This window comes from Amblyraja radiata, chromosome 48 (assembly GCF_010909765.2).
Source record: "Amblyraja radiata isolate CabotCenter1 chromosome 48, sAmbRad1.1.pri, whole genome shotgun sequence".
Lineage (NCBI taxonomy): Eukaryota > Metazoa > Chordata > Chondrichthyes > Rajiformes > Rajidae > Amblyraja > Amblyraja radiata.
Window position 1 is genome coordinate 1,332,966 of NC_046003.1, and position 25,879 is coordinate 1,358,844.

The 25,879-nt window shown below is 50.5% G+C and overlaps 2 protein-coding genes across 2 annotated transcripts in view; both read right to left on the bottom strand.

Annotated features, from left to right (window-relative positions):
* LOC116968963 overlaps nt 1-25,879 on the bottom strand; it is a 545,071-nt gene that overhangs the window by 440,296 nt on the left and 78,896 nt on the right. The window lies entirely within an intron of this gene.
* LOC116968951 (NACHT, LRR and PYD domains-containing protein 3-like) lies at nt 465-12,589 on the bottom strand. Its single transcript, XM_033015939.1, has 8 exons — nt 12,529-12,589; nt 10,746-10,915; nt 8,975-9,172; nt 3,844-4,379; nt 3,253-3,339; nt 1,097-1,267; nt 774-941; nt 465-594 (listed from the first exon to the last, which is right to left on the bottom strand). Exons 1-8 carry the CDS (start codon nt 12,587-12,589, stop codon nt 507-509), a joined length of 1,479 nt encoding a protein of 492 aa, XP_032871830.1. The 3' UTR covers nt 465-506.

A 25,879-nucleotide genomic window follows, 5' to 3' on the forward strand; every position in this document is an offset into this window, starting at 1 on the left:
TGTGTTTCCTCCCATATCCCTAAGGCATGCTGGCATGAACATCAATTGCCCTCTGTAAATTAGTCTCTCATACGCAGAACGCAACATAACATAAAACTAGTGTGATCGATTGGCGTGGACTCGCAGGGCCGAAGGGCCTGTTTGCATACTGTACCTCTGAACTCTGAATGCTAACCCTAAAGCTAAAGTGCGAGAATAAGTCGCGTTTAATGTCAACAACGGTGTATTCTGTCAAAAGGCGTTGACTTTGTGTCCATCCAGAATCAAGAAGAGAATGTACCTGTGGGGTTGAACAGTGGGAGAGGGACAATTGTTGTGAGTTAGCGCATTGTTTAGATGCCGCAGGGAATAAGTTACAGCAACAGCCTGGGGACTATTGTCAGGGCAAGTCGAGGATGGCAGCCGGGTCTCCCTCCCTCCGTGCAGTGTGTGGGTAGAGCCGGCACGTGGCCTGACAGCAACAATATTCCGGTCCCCAGGGCAGTGACGTTTACACCCAGAGATGTTCACAGATCCATACTCAGTCCGGGTCTGGGTTCCTGCAGCGACCTCAGTTCCTTCTTCCCGGTCGGACTGAACTTATTCCCCACCAGCCTGAAACAAGTGGAGGAATAAAGAGGAAATAAACAGGTTAAACAACAGTGTCAATAACAGGGACTGAGGTTAATATTTCAACAACACTTTACAGAACAAAATCACAGGAGAAAGAAGCCCGCGGATGGATGGATGGATCCTGATATTTTATCACATTAAACATTAACACAAACACTCACCGGATCCGCTCTAGTCTCGGGAGGTTCAGTATGAGGCGGCGGAGAGCGGGGACACATCGGTCTGTGAGGGAGTTGTGTGTCAGGTACAGCTTCGTCAGTGAGGGGTTTGTACTGAGAGCGGAGGCGAGATCCTCGGCTCCAGAATCTGTGAGACCGACACTGTTCAGCCTGGAGATGAGAGAGATTGAGGGTGAGGGACACAGAGAGACAGGAGACGGTGTAAATCCCCAGTGTGTATCAGTGACACAATTACTGATCATATTAATGTTCAGTGTCAGACACCCAGTGAGTGTAAACACAATCTCTCACAGTCTGGGACTTACCCCAGTCTCTGTATTTTACAGTCCAGGTTCCTCAGAGCTTCAGACACCAGTTTCACTCCAGAATCTCCCAGTTTATTCCCACTCAGGTACAGCTTCGTCACCGTGTGGTTTGTACTGAGAGCGGAGGCGAGATCCACGGCTCCAGAATCTGTGAGACCGACATTGTTCAGCCTGGAGATGAGAGAGAGTGAGGGTGAGGGACACAGAGAGTCACAGGTCTAGCAAGCTGCTTTTAAGCTCAAATACATCTCCTGACTTCATACAGACATGACGGACTGGTCTGTAGGCTTTTTTGGGGCCTTGTGCCAGAGAAAAAACATTTTCTGCTAGGTTGCAAAATACAAATTTTGGCCTTTTGCAAGGTCTAGCTAGCTCCTTTTAAGCTGAAATACATCTCCTGACTTCATACAGACATGAGGGAATGCTTTCTGCACTTTTACAGGCCCTTGTGGGGCTTAAAATGCATTCTCAGCCAGGCAGGCAGCAAAATCCATTTTTATGGCCCTTTCCCTGGCTTGGCAAGGTGCTTTTAAGCTCAAATGCATCTCCGGAAGTGGCGGCGCTGTGAAACGGCTGCGGCTCGCCTGCAGTCTGTCTGTTTTTACTTTTTTGTGTTGTTTTTTTTGTCTAGTTCAGTTAAACCTTTGGTTATTAGGTGGTGTTATGTGTGGGGGTGGGGGGCTGAAACAGGGCTTTCTGTCTCTCCCTTCGGGGGAATGCGACTTTTTTGTCGTATCCCCCTTCTCTTCCCCCGCCTGAGCTGAGGCCTAATGGCGGAGCTGGCGGCCTCCAACCTGCGACCGACCTCGAGGCTCCGGAGGTAGAGCCAGCCAGGACTCACCAACGCGAGGCTGGCCGTCTTCGAGCTGCGGCGACGTTCGGGCAGCGGCACGACTCGGCGCTCCAGTGAGGGCGGACGGCGCGGGGCTGAGACACTCCCGTGTGGGCGGCCCGGCTACCGGCTGGAGGGCGCTCCCCGTGTGGGCGGCCCGGCTCTCGGCTGGAATGTGATCCCGTGTGGGCAGCGCGGTGCGGGGCTGAGGCGCTCTCGTGTGGGCGGCCCGGTGCGGGGCTGAGACGCTCTCGTGTGGGCGGCCCGGCTCTCGGCTGCAATGTGCTCCCGTGTGGGCGGCGCGGTGCGGGGCGGAGACGCTCCCGTGTGGGCGGGCCGGTGCGGGGCTGAGACGCTCTCGTGTGGGCGGGCCGGTGCGGGGCGGAGATGCTCTCGTGTGGGCGGGCCGGTGCGGGGCTGAGACGCTCCCGTGTGGGCGGCCCAGTGCGGGGCTGAGGCGCTCTCGTGTGGGCGGGCCGGTGCGGGGCTGAGACGCTCCCGTGTGGGCGGCCCGGTGCGGGGCGGAGCTGCTCTCGTGTGGGCGGCCCGGTGCGGGGCGGAGACGGTGCTCCGGTGGCTGAATCTGCGGGCCAGTGGACGACATCGTCGGGACCTCGCAGGTCACAGGCTGGTGCCTGTTTTCCGGAGCTCCCGTGGCAACAGCTGCGTCCGCTGGACTGGAGGGCGGCAGCTTCGACCACCCCCGGGCCGCGGAGCTTGAACCGCGGGACTGACTTACCATCGCCCAGTGGCGTATCGCCTCAGCGCAGAGGGAGAAGAGGAGGGAAGAGACAGTAACTCTAAGACTTTTGCCTCCATCACAGTGAGGAGGTGCTTGGTGAACTCACTGTGGTGGATGTTAATTTGTGTTTATTGTGTGTTGTTATTATTACATGTATGGCTGCAGGCAACGACATTTCGTTCAGACCGAAAGGTCTGAATGACAAATAAAGGATTCAATTCAATCTCCTGGGTTCATACAGGCATGAGGGAATGTGGTTCCTTTATCTTGACAGGAACGGTACTGATTGTGGATTATCAGCCGTGATCCCATTGAATGGCGGTGCTGGCTCGAAAGGCCGAATGGCCTACTCCTGCACCTATTGTCTATTGTTTATTAACCTTTTGGGAATCCTGCACCAATACTCCCAAGTCTCATTGTATCTCCGATTTCTGGATTGTCCAGCCTGGAGATGAGAGAGAGTGAGACAGGAGACGGTGCAAATTCCCAGTGTTTATCAGTGAAACAATTACTGATCATATTAATGTTCAGTGTCAGATACCCAGTGAGTGTAAACATAACCTCTCACAGTCTGGGACTTACCACAGTGTCTGTATTTTACAGTCCGGGTTCCTCAGAGCTTCAGACACCAGTTTCACTCCGGAATCTCCCAGGTCGTTGAGTCCCAGTCTAAACACAAACAGACAGAGTAAGAAACAAAGGTACACAAAATTGCTGGGGAAACTCAGCGGGTGCAGCAGCATCTATGGAGCGAAGGATATAGACGACGTTTCGGGCCGAAACCCTTCTTCAGACAGTAAGAAACAAACCCCGGCCGACGAGGCTGAGATAGATAACTTCTCCCAAACGGATATTTATGGAAACACCTCAGCACATTATTGAACAAATCTCTGTGAATGTGGTGTTTAGTGACTTTCACCATTTATTCTCATTCCCCGACCGACGACCGACAAATGTTCCCCGTGCAGAGAACGGCGACAGGGCAGGCAGGCAACACGCGTGACCTGGGGGAGGGGGTCGATCACCGGTGACCCGGGGGAGGGGGGGTAAAATAGGAGGGGTGCCCCCCGTGCACAGTGACGGCCGCTCGGCCCCATAGAAGGGGTGCTGGACGGAATAACAAAATAGTGAAACAATTTTACAGTTCAGTGTTAGCGTCAAACGGACAGTTACCTCAATTGCTGACACTTGTGCAGAGCCGGTCCCAGCCGCTGGAGACCTTCACACTGAATGTGGCAGCTATCCAGATCGAGGTGGTTGATTGTGTCACAGGGCCTGATGGCATGAGACAGGACCGTACAGTCAATCGGGGTCAGTCCCAGTCCACGGAATGAAAGTGTTTCCACAGATCCCAGTGCCTGCTGAGCCACTGCAGGATTCTGAGACTCAAACAGGTAGTGCAGCGTGTTCAGGAGCCTCTGTTTACCAGCGACACTCTCTGTGTTTCTAGCCCGGCGTTTAACCTCCTTCTTCACCCAGTCATTCACTCGGCCGGTTGTTTGATGAGAAAATTTACCCAGAAACTCCTCCAGGATCCAAGCTGTCCGTGGGGAGGAGAGACCAGCGACAAAACGGAGAAACACTTCAAATCGCCCGTCTGCCATGCCATGGGCTTCAATGAGGAGTGTCGTGATATCCCCGCGATCTACAGTCAGGAATTGTGCGAGTGCGGCTACAAACTCTTGGATGGTGAGGTGCGGGAAGGTGTACACCACGCTCCGGGCTGAATCCTCTCTCTCCAAAAGTTCCATCAGGAACCCGGACAGGAACTGGGAAGGCTGCAGATTGTATTTGATCAAATCTTCATCTGTGAACACAATCTTCTTCTCAGCCACTCCAGTGAAGGCCATCTGACCAAGCTTCAGTAACACCTCACGGAGGTTCTCAATCTCACGGCTGTGGTTTTTCAGGATGTTGTAAATAAAGTAGCAATATAGTTGTGTGATGGTCTTGGGAACTTGCTGCGGGCCCCAGTGTGTTTGTGTGAAGAAGGGGCCCAATGTCAGGACAAGGATCCAGCAGTAGGCGGGGTTGTAGCTCATGGTGTACAAGATCTCGTTCTCCTTCACGTGTTTGAAAACAGCTGCTGCCACCGTCTGATCTTCAAAATACCTGGTGAAATATTCCTTCCGTTCCTCACCACCAAATCCCAGGATTTCAGCCCGGACACTGATCTCTGCCTTTTCCAGTAAATGTAACGCAGTGGGGCGGGTGGTCACTAGCACTGAACACCCTGGGAGCAGCTTGTGCTGGATTAAACTGTACACAATGTCAGACACTTCACACCACCACTCGGGATCTGGGCACTGGTGCTTAGGTTCGGTGTCTCTCCGACTGTCAGCAAAATCAATTCTGCCCTTGAATTCATCCAGACCGTCGAATATAAACAGCAATCCCTCTGGGTTCTTCCAGACCTCTCCTAGCATATTCCCAAAGTATGGATACTGTTCCAGAATCAGTTCCCTCAGGTTTATTCTGTCTTTAATCATGTTCAAATCCCGGAATTTGAAACTGAAGACAAACTGGAATTGTTGGTATATTTCCCCCGTGGCCCAGTCATGAACAATCTTTTGCACCATTGTTGTTTTTCCGATCCCCGCGACTCCGGCCACGGCAGACGAACTCCCAGATTCGGATTTGCTCGCCGAAATGTTCTGGAATAACTGATCAGTTCGGATTTTTTCAAACTCTCCCCCGAGATGTTCCTCTCTCCACTCTTCATGGTCCCGGCCTCTTGCCAGCAGCTCATGTTCCACCAGTGTCCGATCTCGAACAGTGGAGATGACCGTGAGCTCAGCGTATCGATCACGCAGCTGGAAAACCTTAACCTTCTCGTTCATCAGGATGGTGTTCACTCTCAGTGTTTCAGTCTGTGCTTGCAGAGTCTCCTTGTGTTTCTGCTGAACATCTTTTATCAGGTGAGATAAACAAGAGGTCCTGAAATTAGATTCATCATGCAAAGAAAAACACATTCACGGATTCTAATATTACGGTTATTAGTTGACTGTGTTATTGATCATATGTTATCTGATAGTTATTGTTATTTATTGGTCAACTAAGCAGAATATTTGGACAAGTACAGGGATTGGAAAGGTTTAGAGGCGCGACTCGCGTTGCAGCGGCCCCTGCAGCCTGTCTGTCTTTTTTTAATTGTTGTCCAGTTGAATGTAGTTTGTTGTGTTCTTTTATACTGTTTTTCACTGTGTATATGTGGGGGGCGGGGGGGAAACTTTTAAAATCTCTTCCCTGCACGGGAGACCCGACCTTTCCCTGTCGGGTCTCCATTGTCGTTGGGGCCTAGCACCGTGGAGCGGCCTCCAACCGGAACGACCTGGGGGCTTCAGTCGCGGAGTTTGAGTACTTACCATCGTGGGGCTGGCCGGCCTTGGAGCGTGGGGAGCGGTGGTGGCTCGCTGCTGCGGCCCGACTTCGGAGGCTCTGGCCGCAGGCCCGGTGGACTGGACATTGGGAGCTCGCGGGTCCGGGTGGGAGACCGCATTTCGGAGCTCCCACAACGCAACTTCTCCCGCCTGTGTCGCGGGGTTGGAACGACCCGGAGCGGGGCCGTACATCGCCCGGCGCGGCTTTAATGTCCACGAGACATGCCAACGCCCGCCGGGGGCTCCCACATTGAGACATTAAGACCTGGAGCGGGGCCGTACATCGCCCGACGCGGCCTTAATGGCCGTGGGACTTACCATCGCCCACCTGGGGGCTTTAACATCGGGAGAAAAATGGAACACAGGGGAGAGAAAAGACTTTGCCTTCCATCACAGTGAGGAGGAGATTCTCTGTGATGGATGTTTGTGTGAATTGAATTGTTTGTGTGTCTTGTAGAATTGAATTGTTTGTGTGTCTTGTCTTTGCGTGATGAATCTTGTTTCTTTTTTTATGGCTGTGGAAACAGAGTTTCGTTTGAGCCTCATTGAGGTTCAAATGACAATGAATAAATATTATATTGTATTATAATATTGGACAATCGTGGCTGGTCGGGAGAGCTTAAATGGGGCATTTTGGTCGGCATGAACAAATTAGATAGAAGATCCTGTTGCCGTGCTGTGTGATAGTGTAAATCTATCGCTACAACTCTAAATTCAAGAGTAATCAACGCGGGAATGAAAGAGTTTCCCGTAAAGTGGGTGGTGCGAGTTATGCCGTCATTCATTAGATAATGTACTTCCACTATTTGAGACTATCAATGACGTGTCTCTCCATAATCGCAGAGGACTGGAGAGTACCCAGGATTGTTCCTTTGTTTAAAGAAGGAAGTAGAGATGAACCAGGACATAAACCTCGTCAGTGGTTAGGAAGCCATTGGAGAGGGATTGTTGGAATATGATTTGCTCGCACATGGAATAGAATATGACTACTAGGGAAAGTCAGCGTGACTTTGAAACATAGAGACATAGAAAATAGGTGCAGGAGGAGGCCATTCAGCCCTTTGAGCCAGCACCACCATTCATTGGAGTCCGCAGTGATCTGTTTATGATATATGAAAATGACTTGACTGTAAATATAGATAGGCTGCTTCGGAAATTTCCAGACACAACCAAAACCTTTTTTGTTACATTTAATGCATAGAGTTCTCACATTAATATCATTTAGAGGAGAACTGTCCCCTCAGAGATAAAGTACTTTTTGATTTATTATATATACTTTTTGTTATATATACATATTTCCTACATGTTGTAGGAAATACAACAGGTTGGGTGAGTGGGCAGATGCGTGGCAGATGCAGTTTAATGCTGATAAATGTGGTTATCCACTTTGGTAGCAAAAACAGGAAGGCAGGTTATTATCTAAATGCCGTCAAGTTGGGAAAAGGGAAAGGGATCTGGGGGTCCTTGTTCATGAATCAATGAAAGTAAGCATGCAGGTACACCAGGCAGTGAAGAAAGTCGATCATAACAAGAGTAGTTGGCCTTCATAACAAGAGGAGTTGAATATAGGAGCAAAGAGGTCCTTCTATTGTTGTACAGGGCCTTAGTGAGACCACACGTGGAGTATTGTGTGCAGTTTTGGTCTCCAAATTTGAGGAAGGACATTCTTGCTATTGAGGGAGTGCAGCGTAGGTTCACCAGGTTAATTCCCGGGATGGCGGGACTGTCATATGCTGAGAGAATGGAGCGGCTGGGCTTGTATACTCTGGTGTTTAGAAGGATGAGAGGGATCTTATTGAAACATATAAGATTATTAAGGGTTTGGACATGCTAGAGGCAGGAAATATGTTCCCGATGTTGGAGCAGTCCAGAACCAGGGGCCACACACACAGTTTAAGAATAAGGGTTCGGCCATTTAGAACGGAAACGAGGAAACACTTTTCCACCCAGAGAGTCGTGAGTCTGTGGAATTCTCTGCCTCAGTGGAGGCCGGTGGAGGCCGGTTCTCTGGAGAGAATTCTTTCAAGAGAGAGCTAGATAGGGCTCTTAAAGATAGCGGAGTCGGGGGATATGGGGAGAAGGCAGGAATGGGGTATTGATTGTGGATGATCAGCCATGATCACAGTGAATGGCGGTGCTGGCTCGAAGGGCCGAATCGCCTACTCCTGCACCTATTGTCATTGACGATGCTCTGAGCAGTGTTGATGTACTGATCCTTGTGGTACAAACCCATAACCCCTGACCAAGTGCCGACAAAGTTGATAAAGTGGTGAAGAAAGAATATGGTATGCATTGTCCCACGGGACATTCAGTATGAGAATCACAAATTCATGCTGTAGATTTACAGAAATATAGGATAGTACTGGAGTAACTCATCAGGTCAGGCAGCATCCCTGGAGAACATGGATATGAGAAGAGTCATGTCAGGAAACCTCTTCAGGCTGTTTATAGTGGGGGTGGTTGGAGAAAGCTGGGAGACCTGGAAGACCACTGCCTCACAGTGCCAGAGACCCAGGTTTGATCCTGACCTCGGGTGCTGTTTATGTGGAGTTTGCAGCTTCTCCCCGTAACCGTGAGGGTTTTTTCTCCCAGAGTCCTTCACTTTCCTCTCACACCGCGCAGACGTAGGTTAATTGGACTTCTGCAAATTGTCCCTAGATTGCAAGTTGATATAAACATGGAATACACTAGGACTAGCGTGAAAGGGTGATCGATGGATGGATGGCGTGTACGCAGTGGGCAGAATGTCATGTTTCCATGCCGTCTCCCTGAACTAAACTATACAAAACATGCAATTGAATACCTTTCAGGTCAGCAGGTAGTTCCCAGGAAACCTTCATGTTTTTGAACAATTCGATCAGATCAGAACCTGTTGGAATCAGTTTGTGAAATGAGTCTGAGTTGCATTTTGACAAAAAGATCACATTCTCTATAGAAAAATGTCCTGTACCTTCTTCCCACATTGCTTTCAGCAACTCCTCCAGTTCGGGGAGCAGGTGGTGCATTTTTACGAAGCATTTCCATATCAGTTTAAGGACCCGCGGCTCTTTCTCAGTCACCAGGTTGAGGAGAAGTGTGGAACCGGCCGCACGGCTTCCTCTCTCTGTGCGTTTGATGACTTGCTGTGAAGAGTGTAGAGACAAGTAGTTATAGAGCTGTACTGCATGGAAACAGAACCCTCGGCTAACCTTGTCGATGGATTTACTAGAGTCACATAAGTGGTAGAGTGATGGAGCAGTATACCACACGGAGACAGGCCATTCAGCCCACATTGTCCATGCCAACCAAGTGGCAATTGTAAGCTAGGGCCATTTGCCTGCATTTGGCCTACAGCCCCGTAAGCCTCTCCTATCCACTCATCTGTGTGAATGTACTCTGTAATCCCTAATGTTATCCACTTTTCCAGCTTCCTCTGGCATTGTGTTCCAGATATGGGCTGCTCTCCAGGTAAACCTGTTGTTCCCAGATCCCACCTACATTTTTCCCATCTCCCCTCAAGCCTGCACCCACCAGTTTGTGGATCCTTTATCCTGGAAAACAAGACAGTGTTCCCTTTATCCCAGCATCTCCTAGTCTTACACACCTCAGTAAAGTCACCCCTCATTCTCTTGCACACCAAAGAAAAAATATCCCAGCCCACCTAACCTCTTAAATATAGTCAATGAACTGTGGCCTCAACTACCTTCTGTGGCAGAGAATTCCACAGATTCACCACTCTCTATGTAAAAAATGATTTTCTCATCTCGGTCCTAAAAGACTTCCCCCTTATCCTTAAACTGTGACCCCCTAGTTTTGGACTTCCCCAACATCGGGAATAATCTTCCTGCATCTAGCCTGTCCAACCCCTTAAGAATATTGTACGTTTCTATAAGATCCCCCCTCAAGCTTCTAAATTCTAGCGAGTACAAGCCAAGTCTATCCAGTCTTTCTTCATATGAAAGTCCTGCCATCCCATGTTGCCATGGTCTGATTGGTTACTGCTTTCTCAAAGAATTAGATTAAAAAAAAATATTATTGAGCCTATCATCTTGCTAACAATAGATGTTAAACGAAATGGCCCAGTGGTTGATGTAAGACATTTTGAAATTCATAGGAGTAAGTTAGTAGCATGTTTAACCCAAGAGTTTACATACTAAGGAAGCATGTTGGGGGAAAAAGGTCAAGATATAGAAGGTAAATTACACTGGGAAAGGCAATTATAGATTCAGAAAGTGTTTACATTGTAAAGCATAGCTGGCCGCAGTAATGATAAATATAGGAGTTTGTAAACCAGGTTGAGGCTAATAAGACTCACCAGAAAATAACAGAAGACCTTTAATTGTATCCATTTGGCAGAGAAGATTAAAAATGGGGGAAAACAAGGATGTAAGACTGCAAAGAGAAGTTGATCACCTCTTAATTATCCCAAACATGTAAAAGGTGCATATAACTATTGTGTGGCGAGTGTTTTGCTAGCGATGTGAATCATAAAAACGCTTTGTGTTGTGTCAGTGTATTACACCACATCCTGAATATAATGGCGTGTTTGACAAACTCACCGCCACTGTACGGGATATTCTTTGTGACTGCACCGTACTGAGCTGTAATTATAGAGAGCAGTACAGCACAAGAATGGACTCTTCGGCCCACAATATTTGTGCATGAAAACATTTGAGTATCGGCTGAAGTTACCCACTCATCCATTCCTCTCCCTACCTTGTACTCTTGCTCACTGAAATATCTCTCGTATGCTAGAACGAAGACAACATTCTTCACCGCCTCTTGAATCGCCTCTTCCAGCCTCTGGCGGTAATGATTTGTCAAATCCAGCAGCTGTGAATCATCACACCTTTCCAGGAACTCCATCATCGAAGATATTGGAGGAGCTGTGATGAATCAAAATAATGGAATTATCAAGGGTTGTCTGTTTTCCACCACGGATAGCTGTCACCACCCCACTCTGCTAAAAGGCAGACCACATGACGGAGATGAGGTGCTCCGATCAGCGGGTTGCTGTCAGGCCACGTGCCGGATCTACCCACACATTGCACGGAGGGAGGGAGGGAGACCCGGCTGCCATCCTCGACTTGCCCTGACAATGGTCCCCAGGCTGTTGCTGTAACTTATTCCCTGCGGCATCTAAACAATGCGCTAACTCACGACAATTGTCCCTCCCCCACTGTTCAACCCCACGGGTACATTCTCTTCTTGATACTGGATGGACACAATGTCGACACCTTTTGGCAGAATACACCGTTGCCACATCTCTCCAACCTCTTTCAATACTTCATAGTCCCTTTCCTTCTCTCCTTATCCCAATACATAACCTATTCCCCATCCGCAAATTTCCCCAACCATTCCACCCAAATCTCAGCACCTGTCCCACCAGCATGCGATTGCATGCGTCTAGCGCGACCAAACGTGGTGGCTTGAGGCGTACGGCCTCGCGGGGCCGGTCCCACTTCCAACCGCGGAGGCGTCTGGAGTTGTGCGGGGCTGGTCCCGACATCGTACTCACCAATCAGCTGGGCAGGAGGCGGGCCGACTGAATTTGGACGTCGGGCGGAGAAGTCATCGCGCAACGGCAGGCGCTAGCTGTACGACGTCAAGACGCTGCGTACGCCCTCAATGTGGCTGCGGGCCGGCAGGCCGTTGTCACGCGGGATTTTCGGACAGTGCAAGATTTTTAGAGCCCCGCACGATGTCGGGACCAGCCCCGCACAACTCCATACGCCTCCGCCGATCGAAGTGGGACCGGCCCAGCGAGGCCGTACGCCTCAAGCGACCACGTTTGGTCGCGCTAGACGCATGCTATCTCATGCTGGTGGGACAGGCCCTTTACATTTCACATCATTCAAACATCGTGTCGCATTACAAGACCTTTGACTCGTTTTCTCTTTAGTCTCATTTTAGCCCTGGTTTCATCTCTAACCATCTGACAATCAACACCCCCCTCCCCCCCTCATCCATATCCAACTTTCCCGTGCCGGTCTCCCACCACTTTCCACATTCTCTCCCCAACTACAATCAACCCTTTCGGGTTCAGGCCTCTTTTGACATTCCTAATTCCTTGGTTCTCTCTCATTTCCCCATTAAACCTCAAATGATTCACTGAGAATAGCTTCCCATTCCCGACATTATTGTCCCTAATCAGACCTTCAACATCCTTTGTTCACCAAGGCTCACAAAACGTAACCTCTTTGCTTCTTCCACTAACTGCCACGCTGAGTCTGAACAGTTCCCTCACTTTTAAAAACCTCTAATCATCATCACATGTTCGCTCCCCTCTAGTAGCTGCTCCCAGACAGTCTTTATACCCATCAAATGACCCCAATGCAGACACACCTGCCCTATCATTCCTGTACTCTCTCTGGCTCAGGTCTGTTGCCCTTCCGTTGATCCACTATTCCCTCTCCCCGTGTGTGTGTGCTGCAGGTCAGGCAATCTGATCCGGTCACATTGGTGGGACATTTATATCTGACGTAATTCTGCAACACACCGTCGTTTGTCCTCATTGTCAAGGCCACTGGATCTCCTCCCTGGTCCGCTCCATCAGCCATGATGGTGACTGCCTTTCACACGTCCCGCTGCTCTGTAATACACAGATTAAAAGCCGGTATTAGACAACAATTACAAGGAGCAGGACAACACTTTCAGCTGATGACATCACATGCTGTCAACTGTGTAGGAAAGAACTGCAGATGTTGGTTTCAATCGCAGAAAGACACAAAATGCTGGAGTAACTCAGCGGGACAAGCAGCATCTCTGGAGAGAAGAGGTTTTTTTAAAATGGGTGACATAGAGACATAGAAAATAGGTGCAGGAGTAGAGGCCATTCGGCCCTTCGAGCCTGCACCATCATTCAATATGATCATGGCTGATCATCCAACTCAGTATCCTGTACCTGCCTTCTCTCCATACCCCCCTGATCCCTTTAGCCACAAGGGCCACATCTAACTCCCTCTTAAATATAGCCAATGAACTGGCCTCAACTACCTTCGGTGGCAGAGAGTTCCAGAGATGTTTTTATCATCTCGGTCCTAAAGGATTTCCCCCTTTACCTTAAACTGTGACCTCTTGTTCTGGACTTCCCCAAAATCGGGAACAATCTTCCTGCATCTAGCCTGTCCAAACTCTTAAGAATTTTGTAAGTTACTATAAGATCCCCCCTCAATCTTCTAAATTCTAGCGAGTACAAGCCGAGACTATCCAGTCCTTCTTCATATGAAAGTCCTGCCATCCCAGGAATCAGTCTGGTGAACCTTCTCTGTACTCCCTCTATGGCAAGAATGTCTTTCCTCAGATTAGGAGACCAAAACTGTACGCAATACTTCAGGTGTGGTCTCACCAAGACCCTGTACAACTGCAGTAGAACCTCCCTGCTCTTATACTCAAATCCTTTTGCTATGAATGCTAATATACCATTTGCTTTCTTCACTGCCTGCTGCAACTGCATGCCTACTTTCAATGACTGGTGTACCATGACACCCAGGTCTCGTTGCATCTCCCCTTTTCCTAATCGGCCACCACTCAGATAATATCTAAGCCGCAATTTTAGTACAGGTAGTTACTTAAGTTATGATGTCGGATGGAAGCTGCATACCCAAATCCCGTTGCACTTATGTGCATTGACAATAAAATATATTATTATTATTATTATCCTGCAGTGGTCAATAGATTTGTGCAAATTTCACATTTCCACTCACATACACAATAGTCCCAACTCATTTGAATAATAAAATGAGAACTGACATGTACAAAATGCATGGTACACAAAAATGCTGGAGAAACTCAGCGGGTGCAGCAGCATCTATGGAGCGAAGGAAATAGGCAACGTTTCTGGCCGAAACCCCTCTTCAGACCACTTTGTACAAAATGCATTCTGTGTTGCAAATCTGAAATCCTCAAAGTATCCTTTCTTACATAGAAACATAGACCATAGGTGCAGGAGTAGAGGCCATTCGGCCCTTCGAGTCTGCACCGCCATTCAATATGATCATGGCTGATCATCCAACTCAGTATCCTGTACCTGCCCTCTCTCCATACCCCCTGATCTCTTTAGCCACAAGGGCCACATCTAATGCCCCTGTCCCACTTAGGAAACCTGAACGGAAACCTTAGATAATATCTAAGCCTAAATTTTAGTAGTTACTTAAGTTATGATGTCGGATGGAAGCTGCATACCCAAATCTCGTTGCACTTATGTGCAATGACAATAAAATATATTATTATTATTATTATTATTATCCTACAGTGGTCAATAGATTTGTGCAGATTTCACATTTCCACTCACATACGCAATAGTGTCAAATTTTTATGCTTTATCTGATGGGATAAATTGCAGACTTGATTTTTTAAATCTCAAAATGTTGTAACATTGCTACTTACTATCCTTCTGCTGCACCTTCTCCTGGGATCAATGTGACCAGAGGGTGATAAAAATGTGCAACTCTCCTTACAGAAGGCTCAGGAACGCCTTGACTCTGGCAATTGAGGAAGTTTTAGCAGCAAAAATAACAAACAGGAAAAACAGGTTTCATTGTGAGATAATTCCCTGAACATTCAGGCATTTTGTAAATGTAAAACAAACTGGGACATTTGCTTTGATTCCAGCAACACATGAAGTGTTGGTTGCAACTTTATACAAGTGCAGCTTTATACAAGTGCAGCTTTATACAAGTGCAACTTTATACAAGTGCAACTTTATACAAGTGTGTGGACAGCATGAATCTCCACCAACACAAACACAGCAGCATCTGTTGCTCAACATGACATTTCTGCTGCAAACTATCACTAGGACACATTTACACACAACAATAACTTCAATGCGCTGCTGACAAGACAAGAGAAAATCACATGCAATGGGGGGGATTTAACCCAAGTCTCTCCCCAAGTTTAGAGCCGTGAACTGGGGAGCGGCGGGCAAAATACTCACCGATGGATGGATGTCAATCTGCTGTCGTCGCTCCCCGGCCCCGAGTCTCCCCGCCCGCCCGGACTGCCGGTTCCTAAAATGTCTGCCAGTAGTTAAGATGGCCGCCTATGGCTTCACTCCCATTGACTTCAATGGGAGACTGCCAGTAGTTAAGATGGCCGCCTGTGGCTTCAATGGAGCCGCTGTTCACCGCTGGGAACGTGTGTGTCGGGTCCGTGAAGCCCCGACGGAGCGAGATCCCCAACACGTGTTGCCTCACACACTCCCCGATAAACTCATCTTCCCCCCCGGTCAACGCCGGTCCCGCCAAACACCATCGATACAGATCAATAATGTTTCATCGCCCGTCGCTCGGTCCCCGCGCACATTCCACAACATTCCCGCCCCCGCCCCGGACCCAACTGTCGCCGCTCCCGCTCCCGGCTTCAAACGGCTTTCAATGTGTCGTCACCAACGGCCGCTCCCGTCCCCGGGTAACGGCGCGGGCGGGGGGCGGGGCCCAGTGACGTCAACACACACCCCCCCCCCCCCGCGCACATTCCACAACATTCCCGTCCCCGGGTAACGGCGCGGGCGGGGGGCGGGGCCCAGTGACGTCAACACACAACGTCCCCCCCCCCCCGCGCACATTCCAGAACATTCCCGTCCCCGGGTAACGGCGCGGGCGGGGGCGGGGCCCAGTGACGTCAACACACAACACCCCCCCCCCCCCCCCCCGCGCACGTTCCAGAACATTCCGTCACAGACCAACGTCGACGCCCGTACCACACACACCTCCTCGCGCCCGCGCGGCGGCACATTCAGATGATGGTGATGGTACGGGAGAGCGATGACGGGGCCGTTTCCAGAAAACATCCCCCCGCCGGCCTCGCTTCATACATTTGAGTTCCTTCCCAGCACAACCACTTTCCCGCCCTTCTCCCCGCTCCCCCTCCTCCCTCCCGATGTATTCCCTTCTTCTGCTGACGGGCCGCTCCCTCCCACCTCGCCCTCGCTTCTACCCCTCATCACTTCCCCTCCCATCCCACCTCACTTCCCCCCTCTCGCTCTTTCCCCCCCTCCCCTCCCTCTCCCCTCACTCCCTCTCCTCCTTCCCTCTCTCCTTCTCCCCTCCCTCTCTCCTCCTTCTCCCCTCTCCCCTTCCCTCTCTCCTCCTTCAACACTTGGATAATAAATTCGCTGCATTTTTGCCGCTTTTTATTTTTCATTTGACACGTTTGTTTTGAAAATATTTATTTTTGATTTCATTCATTATTTCGATTTAAACCATGTTTTTAAGCCGACTCAATGTTTTTCTGACATTTTTGTTGCATTCACTATAAACACTGGGTTTGTTGTTGCTGTTTGTTTTGAAAATCTTTATTTTCATTTCATTCATTATTTTGATATAAACCATGTTTTAAAGCAGATTATCGATAAAAACACTGGGTTTTCTGCCCTTTTTTGTTGCTGTTAGTTTGGAAAATCTTTTTATTTTTCGATCACATTCACTATCTATAAAACACTGGGTTTTTTGTTTATTTTTCGATCACATTCACTATTTCGATATAAACCATTTTTTAAGCCGACTATCGATAAAAACACTGTTTTTTCTGCCATTTTTTGTTGTTGGTTCGTTTTGAAAATCTTTTTATTTTCGATTACATCATTATTTCGATTTAAACCACTTTTTAAGCCGACTATCTATAAAAAAACACTGGGTTTTCTGTTGCTGTTTGTTTTGAAAATCTTTTTATTTTTGATCACATTCATTATTTCGATTTAAACCATTTTCAAAAAGGTCAACGCTTTTATTTTTTTCCCAAAACGTGGACGATTCCTTCAATATTTATTTATATTTGAATAATCCTTTTTAACAAGATGATTACATAACTGTTTAAAAACGTCGCGCTGATTTAGACCAAAATTGCTTTTCTTACATTTACATTAATTGTTTAATGAAACTTACATTTTGAATTTGCTCCTATAGGGAGGTTTCACAGCAGTCGGGTCACGACCTATGACGTGTACTGTTGCTACGCTACTCCAAGTGGAGTACAAGCCATGAACTGCAGGTAGGCACTCACCAGTGTTTCCAGCGTAGCGGGCCCTTTAAAACCCGTCGAAATGGTCATTTTTTGCACTGTAAATAATGATGGAAATCGGGATAAGCGTGAGAGACATTTATCCTACTTCAGAATTCCAAAAGTGAGGAGAAATGACGGTAGATAGAAGCGAGAGCTGAAGGGACAACAACAGCCAAAGTGCTTGGCGAACATTGGCCGTTTGCTCACTGCATTTCATCAACACTAAGGCATTATTTGTGTTTTTTCTTGATTCCTTTGGCATCTAAAAAGTTTCAGAAGTGATAAATCTGGCTGTAAAATTTAAAAATAGCCCATGGATCTCAAGTGGGTTTTTACATACAAAAAGAAAACGCCTCTGAAGCAAAGTTTACAGCCAGATTTATCACTTCTGAGACTTTTTAGATACCAAAGGAATCAAGAAAAACCACAAATAATGCCTTACTATTAATGAAATGCAGTGAGCAAATGCGATAATTCCCAATATTTTCAATTCCAATATCTGCACGGCCAATGTTCGCCAAGCACTTTAGCTGTTGTTGTCCCTTCAGCTCTCGCTTCTCGTTACCTTCATTTCGCTTCACGTTTGGAATTCTGAAGTTGGGTACATGTCTCTCACACTTGCCCCGACTTCCACAATTATTTACAGAGCAAAAATTCAACATTTTGTCAGTTTTTAACAGGTAGGATAGTACGCGTTTCTTGCATTAATAACATATACCGGAAGCTGCGATGTCCTCCAGATGGATTGTGCGGCTCCGTGCGTCAAGCCCTATGACCCAGTGACCTAACGTGCAACCCCCCTATAGGACCACGTTGCTGTGAATCTTGTGTATTCTTATTATGATGTTATCAGACTACTGAAAGATCCTTCCATTGGTGAGTTGTGGCCTCTGTGTGTGGGGACACGGTCCTTATTTTTACAAACTATTTCATTGCAGACGTTGGACGTTTTCTCTGAACCTTTTCCACCCAGAGAGTTGTGCGAATCTGTGGCCATTTGGGACTGAGATGAGGAGAAGCTTTTCCACCCAGAGAGTTGTGAATCTGTGGAATTCCCTGCCACAGGGGGCAGTGGAGGCCACGTCACTGGATGGATTTAAGAGAGAGTTAGATAGAGCTCTAGGGGCTAGTGGAGTCAAGGGATATGGGGAGAAGGCAGGCACGGGTTATTGATTGGGGACGATCAGCCATGATCACAATGAATGGCGAATGGTGCTGGCTCGAAGGGCTGAATGGCCTCCTCCTGCACCTGTTATCTATGTCTATGTAACGCTACATGCTGAGAAAACTATATTCAGCACTCTCTTCACTCTACCTGCTGTACTTGCACTTGGCTTGGTTGTATTGATGTATAGCATTACCTGACTAGATTGGATAGCATGCATGCAAACAGAATATTTTCACTGTTTCTCAGGTACATGTGACAATAATAAGTGTTGGCACATTAGTGCAGCAGGTAGAACCGCTACCTCACGGCACCACAGACTCTGGTTCGATCCTAACCATGGCCACTGTTTGTGTGGAGTTTGCATGTTTTTCCTATGACGGTGTGTGTTTCCTCCCATATCCCTAAGGCATGCTGGCATGAACATCAATTGCCCTCTGTAAATTAGTCTCTCATACGCAGAACGCAACATAACATCTCAAAAGTTTCAGAAGTGATAAATCTGGCTGTAAAATTTTAAAATCGCCCATGGATCTCAAGTGGGTTTTTACATACAAAAATAAAACGCCTCTGAAGCTCCCCCCCCCCCGACCAACTGTATTACACTCGCTCCCCCCCCCCCAACTGTATTAAACTCGCTCCCCTCCCCCCACAACTGTATTACACTGGCTCTCCCCCCCACAACAGTATTACACTCGCTCCCCCCCCCCCACAACTGTATTACACTCGCTCCCCCCCCCCCCACAACTGTATTACACTCGCTCCCCCCCCCCCAACTGTATTACACTCGCTCCCCTCCCCCCACAACTGTATTACACTCGCTCCCCCCCCACAACTGTATTACACTCGCTCCCCCCCCCCACAACTGTATTACACTCGCTCCCCCCCCCCCACAACTGTATTACACTCGCTCCCCCCCCCCCACAACTGTAATACACTCGCTCCCCCCCCCCACAACTGTATTACACTGCCCCCCCCCCCCACAACTGTATTACACTCGCTCCCCCCCCACACAACTGTATTACACTCGCTCCCCCCCCCCACAACTGTATTACACTCGCTCCCCCCCCCACAACTGTATTACACTCGCTCCCCCCTCCCCCCCACAACTGTAATACACTCGCTCCCCCCCACCGACCAACTGTATTACACTCGCTCCCCCCCCGACCAACTGTATTACACTCGCTCCCCCCCCCACACAACTGTATTACACTCGCTCCCCCCCCCACAACTGTAATACACTCGCTCCCCCCCACCGACCAACTGTATTACACTCGCTCCCCCCCGACCAACTGTATTACACTCGCTCCCCCCCCCCCCACACAACTTTTTTACACTCGCTCCCCCCCCCCCACCACTGTATTACACTCGCCCCCCCCCCACACAACTGTATTACACTCGCTCCCCCCCCACACAACTGTATTACACTCGCTCCCCCCCCACAACTGTATTACACTCGCTCCCCCCCCCCCCCCACACAACTGTATTACACTCGCTCCCCCCCCCCCCAACACAACTGTATTACACTCGCTCCCCCCCCCACACACAACTGTATTACACTCGCTCCCCCCCCCCACACAACTGTATTACAACTCGCTCCCCCCCCACACAACTGTATTACACTCGCCCCCCCCCACACAACTGTATTACACTCGCTCCCCCCCCCACACAACTGTATTACACTCGCTCCCCCCCCCCACACAAACTGTATTACACTCGCTCCCCCCCCCCACACACACTGTATTACACTCGCTCCCCCCCCCCCACAAAAACCTAGACCACGCGCTCCCACCCCCACACAACTGTATTACACTCGCTCCCCCCCCCACAACTGTATTACACTTCGCTCACCCCCCCACACAACTGTATTACACTCGCTCCCCCCCCACCACAACTGTAATTACACTCGCTCCCCCCCCCACACACTGTATTACACTCGCTCCCCCCCCCCCCCACAACTGTATTACACTCGCTCCCCCCCCCACACACAACTGTATTACACTCGCTCCCCCCCCCCCCCACCTGTATTACACTCGCTCCCCCCCCCCCCACAACTGTATTACACTCGCTCCCCCCCCACACACAACTGTATTACACTCGCTCCCCCCCCCACACAACTGTATTACACTCGCTCCCCCCCCCCACACAACTGTATTACACTCGCTCCCCCCCCCACACAACTGTATTACACTCGCTCCCCCCCACACACAACTGTATTACACTCGCTCCCCCCCCACACACAACTGTATTACACTCGCTCCCCCCCACACACAACTGTATTACACTCGCTCCCCCCCCCCCACACAACTGTATTACACTCGCTCCCCCCCCCCCCCCACAACTGTATTACACTCGCTCCCCCCCCCCACACAACTGTATTACACTCGCTCCCCCCCCCACAACTGTATTACACTCGCTCCCCTCCCCCCACAACTGTATTACACTCGCTCCCCCCCCCACACAACTGTATTACACTCGCCCCCCCCCCCACAACTGTATTACACTCGCTCCCCCCCCCCACAACTGTATTACACTCGCTCCCCCCCCCACACAACTGTATTACACTCGCTCCCCCCCCCCCACAACTGTATTACACTCGCTCCCCCCCCACACAACTGTATTACACTCGCTCCCCCCCCCCACAACTGTATTACACTCGCTCCCCCCCCCCACAACTGTATTACACTCGCTCCCCCCCCCCACAACTGTATTACACTCGCTCCCCCCCCCACAACTGTATTACACTCGCTCCCCCCCCCCACAACTGTATTACACTCGCTCCCCCCCCCCACAACTGTATTACACTCGCTCCCCCCCCCACAACTGTATTACACTCGCTCCCCCCCCCACAACTGTATTACACTCGCTCCCCCCCCCCCACACTGTATTACACTCACTCGCTCCCCCCCCCCCACAACTGTATTACACTCGCTCCCCCCCCCCCCACACAACTGTATTACACTCGCTCCCCCCCCCCACAACTGTATTACACTCGCTCCCCCCCCCCCCCAACTGTATTACACTCGCCCCCCCCCCCACAACTGTATTACACTTCCCCCCCCCCCCACTGTATTACACTCGCTCCCCCCCCCCCCCACAACTGTATTACACTCGCTCCCCCCCACAACTGTATTACACTCGCTCCCCCCCCCCCCCACAACTGTATTACACTCGCTCCCCCCCCCCCCCCCCCCCCCACAACTGTATTACACTCGCTCCCCCCCCCCCCACAACTGTATTACACTCGCTCCCCCCCCCCCCCCCCCCCACAACTGTACTTACACCCTCGCTCCCCCCCTCCCCCCCACCCCCCCCCCCCCCCCACCTGTATTACACTCGCTCCCCCCCCCCCCACAACTGTATTACACTCGCTCCCCCCCCCCCCCCCACTGTATTGCACTCGCTCGCTCCCTCCCCCCCACAACTGTATTACACTTGCTCCCCCCCCCCACAACTGTATTTCACTCGCTCCCCCCCCCCCCCCACAACTGTATTACCCCCGCCCCCCCCCCCCCACAACTGTATTACCCCCCCCCCCCCCCCCCACACAACTGTATTACACTCGCTCCCCCCCCCCCCACATAACTGTATTACACTCGCTCCCTCCCCCCCCCCCACAACTGTATTACACTCGCTCCCCCCCCCCCCACAACTGTATTACACTCGCTCCTCCCCCCCACAACTGTATACACTCGCTCCCCCCCCTCGCTCCCCCCCCCCCACAACTGTATTACACTCGCTCCCCCCCCCACAACTGTATTACACTTGCTCCCCCCCCACAACTGTATTACACTCGCTCCCCCCCCCCCACAACTGTATTACACTGGCTCCCCCCCCCACAACTGTATTACACTCGCTCCCCCCCCCACAACTGTATTACACTCGCTCCCCCCCCCCACACAACTGTAATTACACTCGCTCCCCCCCCACCAACTGTATTACACTCGCTCCCCCCCCCCCCAACTGTATTACACTCGCTCCCCCCCCCACACAACTGTATTACACTCGCTCCCCCCCCCCACACAACTGTATTACACTCGCTCCCCCCCCCACACAACTGTATTACACTCGCTCCCCCCCCACACAACTGTATTACACTCGCTCCCCCCCCCACACAACTGTATTACACTCGCTCCCCCCCCCACACAACTGTATACACTCGCTCCCCCCCCCCACAACTGTATTACACTCGCTCCCCCCCCCCCCACAACTGTATTACACTGCCCCCCCCCCCCACAACTGTATTACACTCGCTCCCCCCCCCACAACTGTATTACACTCGCTCCCCCCCCCCACACAACTGTAATACACTCGCTCCCCCCCACAACTGTAATACACTCGCTCCCCCCCACCGACCAACTGTATTACACTCGCTCCCCCCCCACAACTGTATTACACTCGCTCCCCCCCCCACAACTGTATTACACTCGCTCCCCCCCCCACACAACTGTATTACCCTCGCTCCCCCCCCACAACTGTATTACACTCGCTCCCCCCCCACACAACTGTATTACACTCGCTCCCCCCCCCACAACTGTATTACACGTCGCTCCCCACCCCCCCCACAACTGTATTCACTCGCTCCCCCTCCCCCAGCAACTGTATTACACTCGCTCCCCCCCCCCACACAACTGTATTACACTCGCTCCCCCCCCCCACCACAACTGTATTACACTCGCTCCCCCCCCCCACAACTGTATTACACTCGCTCTCCCTCCCCCCACAACTGTATACACTCGCTCCCCCCCCCCCCACAACTGTATTACACTCGCTCCCCTCCCCCCGCAACTGTATTACACTTGCTCCCCCCCCCCACAACTGTATTACACTCGCTCCCCCCCCCCACAACTGTATTACACTCGCTCCCCCCCCCACACAACTGTAATACACTCGCTCCCCCCCACAACTGTAATACACTCGCTCCCCCCCACCGACCAACTGTATTACACTCGCTCCCCCCCCCCACAACTGTATTACACTCGCTCCCCTCCCCCACAACTGTATTACACTCGCTCCCCCCCCCCCACAACTGTATTACACTCGCTCCCCTCCCCCCGCAACTGTATTACACTTGCTCCCCCCCCCACAACTGTATTACAGCTCGCTCCCCCCCCCCCCCACAACTGTATTACACTCTCGCTCCCCCCCCCCCCACAACTGTATTACACTGGCTTCCCCCCCCCACACAACTGTATTACACTCGCTCCACCCCCCCCCACAACTGTATTACACTCGCTCCCTCCCCCCACAACTGTAGTACACTCGCTCCCCCCCCCCCACAACTGTATTACACTCGCTCCCCCCCCCACACAACTGTATTACACTCGCTCCCCCCCCCCACACAACTGTATTACACTCGCTCCCCCCCCACATAACTGTATTACACTCGCTCCCCCCCTCAACTGTATTACACTCGCTCCCCCCCCCACAACTGTAGTACACTCGCTCCCCCCCCCACAACTGTATTACACTCGCTCCCCCCCTCAACTGTATTACACTGGCTCCCCCCCCCACAACTGTATTACACTCGCTCCCCCCCCCACAACTGTATTACACTCGCTCCCCCCCCCGCAACTGTATTACACTCGCTCCCCCCTCCCCCCCACAACTGTATTACACTCGCTCCCCCCCCACAACTGTATTACACTCGCTCCCCCCCCCCGACCAACTGTATTACACTCGCTCCCCCCCCCGACCAACTGTATTACACTCGCTCCTCCCCCCCGCAACTGTATTACACTCGCTCCCCCCCCCACAACTGTATTACACTCGCTCCCCCCCCCCCACAACTGTATTACACTCGCTCCCCCCCCCACAACTGTATTACACTCGCTCCCCCCCCCCCCACAACTGTATTACACTCGCTCCCCCCCCCACAACTGTATTACACTCGCTCCCCCCCCCCACAACTGTATTACACTCGCTCCCCCCCCCCCTGCAACTGTATTACACTCGACCAAAGATTATAAAGGCTTTGCTCTATAATCTTTGCTCTCTACCCCCTTCCCCCACTTTTCTCTGCCCCCCCCTCTCCCCAGCTCTCCTGCCTATCCTCATCCCCTAATCACCCTCCTCCCCCTCCCTACCCACTCCCCTACCCCAACAGTCGACCATCGCTGCCGGGGAACGCGTGTTGCTTTAAACTGCTTGAAGCCGTCAGCGACCCCCCGCTGTCAAACGGCGGTTACCAACGGCTGCTCCCGGCCGGGAAACGGCGCGAGGCCGAGTGACGTCAACACCCCCCCCTCCCCCCCCCCACACACCAAAGCTACGGTTACCGTCGGGGGGGGAGGGACGGAGCGAGATCCCCAACACGTGTTGCCTCACGCGCTCGACAGCCGTTAAACTCATCTTCCGTCAACGCCAGTCCGACGGTCTCTCGCGCACATTCCCGCCCAACTGTCGACGCGCGCGTTATTTCCCGCCCGTTATTTCCCGCTCGCGTTGCCCGCTGGGAAGAAGAAGCTGTTTCCAGAACATTCTTCACCAACGGTCGGTCATTCATTCGGAGTTCGCTTCTCCACAACGACGCTCGGATTCCGACTTTTACAGTTCGATAAAAACCAATCTACACCGACTATCACAACACTGTTCCATAAAAACACTGGGTTTCTGCCGGTTTTGTTGTTGCTTGTTTTGAAAATCTTTTTATTTTTCGATTACATTCATTTTTTCGATTTAAACCATTTTAAAAAATGTCAACGTTTTTTTCCCCCACAAACGTAGAAGTTTTTTCAATATTTATTTATATTTGAATAATCCTTTTTGAAAAGATGATTGCATAACTGTTGAAAAACGTCGCGCTTATTTGATCCGCTGATTTAGACCGAAATTGCTTTTCTTACATTTACCTGAATTGTTTAATGTAATTTACATTTTCAATTTGCTCCTATATTGACCTTTTGAATTTGAGGATAGGTCGCAGCTGTGCACCCCAGTGTTGCCACAGACCCCCAGCCAGAAGAACAACCCTCTGTCTTCTCAGTAAACGGGTTCTGAATGTTTAGGACCACGTTGCTGTGAATCTTGTGCATTCTTATTATGATGTTATCAGACTACTGAAAGATCCTTCCATTGGTGAGTTGTGGCCTGTGTATGTGTGTGGGGACACAGTCCTTATTTTTACAAACTATTTCATTGCAGACGTTGGACGTTTTCTCTGAAACTGTATCAAAAACTTTTCCACCCAGAGAGTTGTTAATTTGTGGAATTCCCTGCTACAGAGTGCAGTGGAGGCCAAGTCACTGGATGGATTTAAGAGAGAGTTAGATAGAGCTCTAGGGGCTAGTGGAGTCAAGGGATATGGGGAGAAAGCAGGCACAGGTTATTGATTGGGGACGATCAGCCATGATCACAATGAATGGCGAATAGTGCTGGCTCGAAGGGCTGAATGGCCTCCTCCTGCACCTGTTATCTATGTCTATGTATCGCTACATGCTGAGAAAACTATATTCAGCACTCTCTTCACTCTACCTGCTGTACTTGCACTTGGCTTGGTTGTATTGATGTATAGCATTACCTGACTAGATTTGATAGCATGCATGCAAACAGAATATTTTCACTGTTTCTCAGTACATGTGACAATAATAAGTGTTCAACATCCTTGACCTCACCATCTCCATCGCAGGGGATAGACTTCTGACCGACATACACTACAAACCCACTGACTCACATGGCTATCTGG

Excerpts from the sequence above, each read along its gene's own strand:
- LOC116968951 (XM_033015939.1), bottom strand. The coding sequence starts at position 12,589 with ATGGCTGATGGAGCGGACCAGGGAGGAGATCCAGTGGCCTTGACAATG. Across the intron at positions 10,916-12,528 it reads GACAATGAGGACAAACGACG|CTCCTCCAATATCTTCGATG; the intron begins GTGTGTTGCAGA and ends GATTCATCACAG. Across the intron at positions 595-773 it reads CCGAGACTAGAGCGGATCCG|GCTGGTGGGGAATAAGTTCA; the intron begins GTGAGTGTTTGT and ends CACTTGTTTCAG.